General features: G+C 43.8%; 1 protein-coding gene across 2 annotated transcripts in view; it reads left to right on the top strand.

The window, feature by feature from the left end:
- The window catches only part of apba2b (amyloid beta (A4) precursor protein-binding, family A, member 2b), a 76,666-nt gene extending 68,963 nt beyond the window's left edge, over nucleotides 1-7,703 (top strand). For both annotated transcript variants that reach the window (XM_035786852.2, XM_035786856.2), the window contains 7 exons: nucleotides 1,510-1,596; nucleotides 3,040-3,225; nucleotides 4,746-4,925; nucleotides 5,294-5,506; nucleotides 5,682-5,801; nucleotides 6,783-6,923; nucleotides 7,176-7,703. In XM_035786852.2, the coding sequence (XP_035642745.1) occupies nucleotides 1,510-1,596; nucleotides 3,040-3,225; nucleotides 4,746-4,925; nucleotides 5,294-5,506; nucleotides 5,682-5,801; nucleotides 6,783-6,923; nucleotides 7,176-7,247 (999 nt within the window). In that variant the 3' untranslated portion in view covers nucleotides 7,248-7,703. The remainder of the gene's footprint in view (nucleotides 1-1,509; nucleotides 1,597-3,039; nucleotides 3,226-4,745; nucleotides 4,926-5,293; nucleotides 5,507-5,681; nucleotides 5,802-6,782; nucleotides 6,924-7,175) is intronic.
- Nucleotides 7,704-9,522: the final 1,819 nt, after the last annotated feature.

Genomic DNA, 9,522 nt, shown 5'->3' on the forward strand with positions numbered 1-9,522 from the left:
TCTGTCTCATTCTGACTCCACCCTCACCCTCCGGCTCCCTGTTCCATCTGTCTGTCTCATTCTGACTCCACCCTCACCCTCCGGCTCCCTGTTCCATCTGTGTGTTCCGTCTGTGTGTTCCGTCTGTGTGTTCCGTCTGTGTGTTCCGTCTGTCTGTCTCTGTCTGTCTCACCCTGACACGCTCTGAGCCGTGGTGTTCCGTCTGTGTGTTCCGTCTGTGTGTTCCGTCTGTGTGTTCCGTCTGTGTGTTCCGTCTGTGTGTTCCGTCTGTCTGTCTCTGTCTGTCTCACCCTGACACGCTCTGAGCCGTGGAGTGTGAGGAGGTGACTAGAGTTATGATGAGAATCTCCATAATCCCACTCCATCTGATTACCCTGCATGCATCACTGAGAGGCTGGACTGTGTGAACTCTGGGAACATCCCTGCAGCTTGTGCTCTGAAAATCAGAGCCAGCCAATGTGAAATCCATTGATGATATTGATGATGCAAAGAAATATTCTAGCCTACACAGAATTACTACAAATTCGAATTAATACTATTAGACATATCATCAGACAAATTGCTTCATTATATATTGCATATTTAAAAAAACGTGTATATTCTGCTGCTCATTATACACACATCAGTACTTAGTTAATTAACCTAAATCAAACGTGATTTAATTAACACGCAGTGCGTGGTGATTAGCGTGAATGCAAACCCCATGCCCAGGACTGGTATTCACACACATTCGCTAGCTTGTAATGGTTTAGCTGTCTTGTTGCGCCTACTCTCATCTGTGCCGACTCTCAACACACCAACATCATGTCGGACCTATTGATGTAAAGCCCCAGAGCCAACCGGGTCACTCTGTGACTATATTGACCAGCCCTCACTGCTGCTGCCTCAAATCCCTTCCACTCTGCTCTGATGTGGATACTGACCCTGTCTGTCACAGAGATGGCTGTTTTTAATTCCACATGTATTCCATGCAGTCATATGCATGCGCAGTCACATGACCATTTATCATGAAAATTAATATTATTATATTATTAGTCCCCATTGTATAGATATAGTAGCCTTCAGAGACCCATTTTGTGTGGAACAATGTGAGCATGACCACCACTCAATAAACAACAACAACATGCTATGGCAATGCTACTACCCAATCCTTTAGTAGATATCAATGTGTTACAATGTGTTATAATTCCGATTACGAGATGGAATATGAATGTACATTTTATGGCTGTTCTCTATGGGTGTAGCCATAGTCCAGCACTGACTGAACACCTACTGTAAGCGTGCCAGGAGTCCGCTGGGGGCCCAACCTATAACACCATTACATGATTTATGAAATAGCTTTAAAACTGCTCTCAACAGGAGATTAAAGAGGGCAGCCTGTTAACCGTGGGCCCTTGGTGAGCTCTCCTCAGCCCCCGGCCAGGGTGCTTAGAGAACGGGCACCCGCGCCGCTCTCTCCTGCCTCAGGGGGGACTCTGACACACCTGTCTCTCTTTTGTCTCCGTCCAGAGTCCAGAGGGAGACGCACAGACACTGACAGAGGTGGACCTCTTCATCTCCACCCTGAGGATCAAAGTGCTCAACGCAGACACACAGGTGAGTAGAGGTCCTGACTCCAGCCCTGACAGGACCAATCCGATGCAGTGGGGCCATAGCCACACAACTCCTCTCGGTGACTTTTGTGATAGATTTTGGATGATCATTTTATTTATTGAATCTTTTTAAAAATCTGCGTGAGGATACAAATAAATAAACGTTAAAGGCAGAAAGTCTCTATGGACAGCTGTCAATAAAGTGGGATGTAGCAGGAAGATGAAAGCTGGTTTTAAACACTTTGTATCCCAACCCGTTTGATTCCCAATCCAATCCATCTGCAATAATACTTAGTCAGAAATCATCTCGACTCCAAAGCCAAATTATTTAGGACACACACACACACACACACACACACACACACACACACATAGCTTTGAACAGTAATGCAGTTAGAAATGAGGTACGGTGTAGCACTTTACTTTTGATGTCATGTCTTATGGGAACATAATGGGGAACAAGGTTGTCCAATGTGAGAGGTTCAGCCGCAGTGTTAACAGTGACGTCTCTGGTGTACAGACTAGAGTGCCAGCTGACTGACTGTGAACAGAATGTGTGTCCCTGTCGTTGAGTTGCAGTCCGACTGAACAGAACAGAACAGCAGTGTGTGGGCTGGCTGCCTGGCACAGCCTACTGTAATGTGCTGCAATGCAGTGTCTCTCCACTCCACTCCCTGCCTCGAACAAGGCTACCTGCTTCCCACAACCATCAAGATGGGAGAAGTCCGGTTTTATGGGGCTCTGTTGGTTAGTTGGTGAGAGGTTGAAATCAGAACTGCAGCACAATGACACTTTCATGTGATTTGTCTTATTTACTATACCAATTCTACCATTTCCTAGATGGAATAATGTCATATTTCATACACACTAAGAACATTTGGTGCCGGGAATAAAAATGTCCGTGCCTCGGTTCAGCCCCTGCTGTCTGTGTGTACCAGAGGGGATGAGAACATTGGAGAACCTCAGGTTGATTAGAGGTGTGATTCCCGCGCCTCGGCCTGCTGCGGAGCATATGGACTGAGGGGACATGCATGGAGTCCTGCCACTCTGCTGAGGCTGCTCGCCATGAGAAAGGTGGAAGGTGTTGGGCGCGGCATGCACAGACACATTGGATCATTAATTCTGCTGACGGACTAATGATGTTTCGCTGAAGAGCGTGCAGGTCGGAGCTGAGCATTCCCGCTCCCCCTCCCTCGCTACCAGACGCTCGTGTGAAGATAAGCACCTTGTCATACTTCGCCTGAGGCTTACAAAGCACACCATGTGTTTCTTTGACTCTAAGCGTCAACTGTAATACAGTAGATATTTTAGTATTTTTATTCTGTGTATTAGTACACCTGTTGCGGTGTGTTCGGTCGTCATGATACCCTGTTTGTTGTTCACATGTATGCGTCTACGAGGGAAGGTACTAGTTGTTCGTTGTTTGTTGCTGTGGTGGTGTACACAGGAAACTATGATGGACAACGCCCTGCGCACCATCTCCTACATAGCTGACATTGGGAACATCGTGGTGCTGATGGCGAGGCGCCGCATGCCGCGCACAGCCTCCCAGGACTGCATCGAGACCACACCTGGAGCCCCAGAGGCCAAGAAACAGTACCGGATGATCTGCCACGTCTTTGAGTCTGAGGACGTAAGTGAATGCGTGTAAATGTCTGTGATCTGCCCCTTGAGGATAATATCAAATGGTAGAATGGATCAGGACCAGGTGAAAGGTTAGGCACAGGACATGTTTCTAAATGTCGAGGTAATGGGTTGTGACTGATTCAGAGATTAGTCACAACAACACATTATGAATGACATGCTCACCAGGAACACCCTCTGACATGTTTTAAATAAGAATTTGTTTTGAACTGACTTGCCTAGTTAAATAAAGGTTAAATAACATTAAAAAGAAAAGAAAAGATGATCCACCTCTGATAGGCCAGTCTCTCTGCCTGTCTCCTCCCCTTGCCAGCGAGCGTCTGCCCCTGCATTGCCGTTGTTCCTCTTAGTCGCCATTTCTCTATGCCTAATTAGCTGGTGTGATATAAAGGACAGAGTCTGAATGTTAACACATGAGTCATTTATCCTCAGCTCAGAAGGGACAATTCTATATTTCAACTATGCCTCTCCCAACAGTGTCTTATTACTGTTTACCTATTGCCTGGTAGGCCTGATCCTTGATCTACAGGTCTGGATAAGGACAACAACTGGCTTTACTGTCCTCATTCGTTATGGGCAGGATTGACTGGGTTGTACCATGGTTTAGGTGTAGGGTATTCCTACAACTCAAATAGCAGGTTGTTTATATCGCCATGACATTTCAATCACTGGTTAACTGCCCCCCTGTCCCTCGGCCAGTGTAGATGCGTTGCCAATGTGTGATATGCTGTCTGTCACAGTAATACTGCCAATTTTCACCCATACCACAGTCCAGGATGTGCTTCGTGTGTCTGTCAAAGCCCAGCATGCGGTTGGATGTCAGTTTGTTAACAGGGCAACCACAGCTTCCTTCCTTTGAAAACATATTATTCCTTAAAACTGCCTGAGGGAAGGTAGGAGGTAAATATAGGGAATTATAGGGAAACTGGGATAGAACCACCTCTAATATCATATGATATGCAATTAGATTACTCTACTTTTCTTCTCTTTAGAGACGCTTTTTACAATCAATACCTTTGCCATTTTATACGAAAAATGAAGCAATCATTGCACCAAGGCTACAGGCTTCATGATGCTTACTACTTTAGCATTTCGAACATGTTTTGGTCCATTTATATGGTTTTATTCAATGATGCGAGGAGAGAAGCTAGTTGTCAGTAATGAAGACATGGCAAATAGGTTTTGACATTTAAATCCAATGTTTATTGGACCTCATATAGTACTTGGCAACAGTGAAGCAACTCCATGTTGCTCCACTGCGTTGATTCATACCACATAAATGAATATTGATCTGTATCCCCCAGTTGCTCTGTAATGTGATTCTCCCCATTGCTGTCACTATGACAGTGTATTGTCAGTGTATTGCTTCTCTGACAAATGCATAGCTGGTTTTATTATATAGAAATATAATTACTAGGAGGGGAAAAAGCCTCTCAGACCACAGCAATTTGACTCAAACACTCATTGGTAAATTCTGTTTTGTATCCTCTCTTCTAATTGGCTCTTCAGGCCCAGCTCATAGCCCAGTCGATTGGGCAGTCATTTAGCGTGGCTTACCAGGAGTTCCTGAGGGCCAACGGCATCAACCCAGAGGACCTGAGTCAGAAGGAGTACAGTGACATCATCAACACGCAGGAGATGTACAACGATGACCTCATCCACTTCTCAAACTCTGAGAACTGCAAAGAGGTTAGACTCTCATTTAAATGTATGAGGTAACTGTATCATGGTGCCTCAGATGCACTGTACAATCTACTTCTCTGAGGACTTTTGGATGCTCAGTCAGTGACCTCTTACTTAGGATGAAAGAGTCTCTGATGACCGGTGAGGCAGTCTAGTTCTGTGGAAGTACTGCACATGGACTGAGCCAATTACCAGAGAAGCTGACAGTGGTCTTATATCCATCTGGCCCTCCTTTGTCCACACGTTGTTTATGTTCTTCCCACTACACCATTATATTTCTCCCTGATTAATTTTTCTCCTGCCCACAATCGCTTTGACTTGAGGCACTCATCACACTCTATCTCTCCTTCTCTCGCTATTGGCTGGCTCCACAGCTGCAGCTGGAGAAGCATAAGGGAGAGATCCTGGGCGTGGTCATAGTGGAGTCTGGCTGGGGCTCCATCCTGCCCACGGTCATCCTGGCCAACATGATGAACGGTGGGCCGGCCGCCCGCTCTGGGAAGCTCAGCATCGGAGACCAGATCATGTCCATCAACAACACCAGCCTGGTGGGCCTGCCTCTCGCCACCTGTCAGGGAATCATCAAGGTGCATGGACAGGGACAGAGTTCTAGGAAAAGTCATTAGTGGTTATTATGGTGACATTGCATTCATTGTGTAACACTACATGAATTCTGCAATTTGATCAAATAATCACTGACTAAAGCCAGTGGAGGTTTCAGGACGCCCTCTGCTCTGTCTGACCACTGTGTTTGTCCATCAGGGCCTGAAGAACCAGGTGCAGGTGAAGCTGAACATTGTGAGCTGTCCCCCTGTTACCACCGTGCTCATCAAGAGACCAGACCTCAAGTACCAGCTGGGCTTCAGCGTCCAGAATGGGATTGTGAGTACGATCAGATCAGGCACTACATTTTAGCCCTGTGTGCAATGTCAAACCATGAACACATTACAGTAATGTTTTCATTCAAGTCATCACTCAACAGCAAAAGGCCTTGACCACTCTTCTTTTTGTCTGTTTTTGGAATACTGTGTTCTCACGCGTAGGTTTAATAACACAGAGATAACAAACTGTGACTGGTTGAAAAATGTTTTGGATGAGATTCTGGACTACATCAATGTCTTTGTCCAATGGAACTTCAATTCCCTCAGGAGGATTTCAGCGGACGTTAACTGAATAGGAGAAGACAGCCCCGTCAATTATGTTTGTTTTCTCCTCTCAGCTGGTACAGTCTAAAGAAACCAATTCTGAGGGAAATAATACCGTGTTTAAACGACATGACAGGTTGTTAGCCTATAGGTCTGTACGTATGTGATTTGCATCATGAGCGTTACAAGCTTTGGTGGAGAAAAAAAAACATGCCGCATACACACGTATTTTAGTGTGTTCCTCATACCACTTTATTCAAGTCTCTGCTGTGTTCAAGTTATCCTCTGTGGCACATTGCTTCTATGACACAAATGGTCAACTCTTTAGAGCAATATTTATATAGCCTGATAATATCCCTTTAAAATCCAATAAGAAAAAAAGCAAAATAAATCCAGATGTAATTGTGGTTTTATCTCTTGTGGCTATCGTTGCACTGAGGCTGAAGCTAGGTGCTTGCTACTGCATACAGATTAACCTCACAATGTCATTCACAGAGCTCAAATCCCACCCTGGCCTCTCCCTATCAGGATCACACGACCAAACCCATGAACTATCCTTGACATTTTAGCAATACAACTGTTCCAGCAGATTTAATGGAACAGCGTTGCATCATTGCTTTATTCCCCTTTTAGAACTGCCCCTGTCTTGTTGCCCCTGGGGGTGAGTGACTGCCATGAAGGATAATATTCACCTTCTGTTTGTCATCTTCACCCACAGATCTGCAGCCTGATGCGGGGGGGTATTGCCGAGCGGGGGGGTGTCCGGGTTGGCCACCGCATTATTGAGATCAATGGCCAAAGTGTGGTGGCTACAGCACATGAGAAGATTGTCCAAGCCCTCTCAAACTCTGTGGGCGAGGTGAGGTTCCGTTCAGATACACACATAGAGTTCATAAAGGAGCTCAGAGGACACCACAATCAAATAGTATGAGAATTCACAAAACTAGAATACTGGCTGAGGCAGGAATGAGCATAATATGCATTCATCAATACAATCATTAGGCTGTAAGCGTGTGCCTCTAAGCTTGATTATTTTCAATAAAGATAAAACAACAAGCGATAGTTGCAAGTGCCGAGCTAAATGTTTGTTTTCTGTCTTTTCCTAAACCAGATTCACATGAAGACAATGCCAGCAGCCATGTTCAGACTCTTAACAGGACAGGAGACTCCTATGTATATATAAATCAAGGACAGATCCCATTTTCGTCCACAGAGGAGCTGTAAGCAGTGGTTGTTTACAGTCCAGTTGGAGAGCTCTAGGTGGACAAGATTAGCAGACTAATGAGTGTCTGAGGATGGCTAGTGAGCCAGGGATTGTCTTTCTTACTGTTGTGTCGCTGACTTATCATTTTTTTCCTCCCATCTTTTCTGAGCTAACGTTCATTCAACTGACACTCACGATATTTTGCTGATGTTAATACTAAAGAGGGTCATCTGGGCAGAAGGTGTTTACGTTATTTATTGGTGTTTTTTTTTTGTTTTTTTGGACGCCTCACAATGTATATTTTTATATTCATATCAATGTCATATTGTACCTGCATATTGTTTCATTTAGTTCTCTTTGCTCTGTTTAATTTTCATGTAAATACATATTTTGCTAATGCGTCGGAAGTAATGGGGAAGGGTCATGGTTGCTTTGTAAATATTTATTGACTTTTCCTGCTGGTTTGATAGCAGGGAAGAGAGCCCTTGACCGCTAAAGGACGGTTGAAATCGTGCTGTCAATATAGTTTAGATGGACAATAAAAGGGAATTTGGGAGTGACTTGGGTAATATAATATTGTTTATATACAGTACCAGTCAATATTTTGGACACACCTACTCATATAAGGGTTTTTCTTTATTTTTTACAATTTTCTACATTGTAGAATAACAGTGAAGAAAGACATCAAAACTATGAAATAACACATATGGAAACATGTAGTAACCAAAAAAGTGTTAAACAAATCAAAATACATTTTAGATTTTAGATTCTTCAAAGTATCCACCCTTTGCCTTGATGACAGCTTTGCACACTCTTGGCATTCTCTCAACTAGCTTCACCTGGAATGCTTTTCCAACAGTCTTGAAGGAGTTCCCACATATGCTGAGCACTTGTTGCCTGCTTTTCCTTTACTCTGCGGTCTAACTCATCCCAAACCCATCTCAATTAGGTTGAGGTCGGGTGATTGTGGAGGCCAGGTCATCTGATGCAGCACTCCATCACTCTCCTTCTTGGTCAAATAGCCCTTACACAGCTTGAAGGTGTGTTGGGTCATTATCCTGTTGAAAAACAAATGATAGTCCCATTAAGCGCAAAACAGATGAGATGGTGTATCGCTGCAGAACACTGTGGTAGCCATGCTGGTTAAGTGTGCCTTGAATTCTAAATAAATCACAGTGTCACCAGCAAAGCACCATCACACCACCTCCTCCATGCTTCACAGTGGGAGCCACACACGCGGAGATAATCAGTTCACCTACTCTGTGTCTCATAAAGACTCAGCGGTTGGAACCAAAAATCTCAAATTTGGACCCATCAGACCAAAGGACAGATTTCCACCAGTCTAATGTCCATTGCTCATGATTCTTGTCCCAAGCAAGTCTCTTCTTCTTATTGGTGTCCTTTAGTAGTGGTTTCTTTGCAACAATTTGACTATGAAGGCCTGATTCATGCAGTCTCCTCTGAACAGGTGAGGTTTAGATGTGTCTGTTACTTGAACTCTGTGAAGCATTTATTTGGACTGCAATTTCTGAGGCTGGTAACTCTAATGTACTTATCCTCTGCAGCAGAGGTAACTGGGTCTTCCTTTCCTGTGGCGGTCCTCATGAGAGCCAGTTTTATCATATTGCTTGATGGTTTTTGCGACTGCAAATTATTCTTGAAATGTTCTGGATTGACTGACCTTCATGTCTTAAAGTAATGATGGACTGTAGTTTCTCTTTACTTATTTGAGCTGTTCTTGCCATAATATGGACTTGGTCTTTTACCAAATAAGGCTGGCTATCTTCTGTGTACCACCCCTACCTTGTCACAACACAACTGATTGGCTCAAATGCATTAAGAAGGAAAGAAATTCCACAAATGAACTTTAACAAGGCACAACCTGTTAATTGAAATGCATTCCAAGTGACTACCTCATGAAGCTGGTTGAGAATGCCAAGTGTGTGCAAAGCTGTCAAGGCAAAGGGTGACTACTTTGAAGAATCTCAAATATAAAATATATTTAGATTTGTTTAACACTTTTTTGGTTACTACACGAATCCATGTTATTTCATAGTTTTGATGTTTTTACTATAATTCTACAATGTAGAAAATAGTAAAACATAAAGAAAAACCTTGAGTAGGTGTGTGCAAACTTTTGACTCGTACTGTATATCAAGCCAATGCTAGCAGTAGAGGTTGTATGTTACAAAACGCCATATCCCTTCCGATTTGAACTTTTTCATTTTACATTAGTTCCACCTCGTCATGACAA

The sequence above is a fragment of the Oncorhynchus keta genome, chromosome 14 (genome assembly GCF_023373465.1).
Source record: "Oncorhynchus keta strain PuntledgeMale-10-30-2019 chromosome 14, Oket_V2, whole genome shotgun sequence".
NCBI lineage: Eukaryota > Metazoa > Chordata > Actinopteri > Salmoniformes > Salmonidae > Oncorhynchus > Oncorhynchus keta.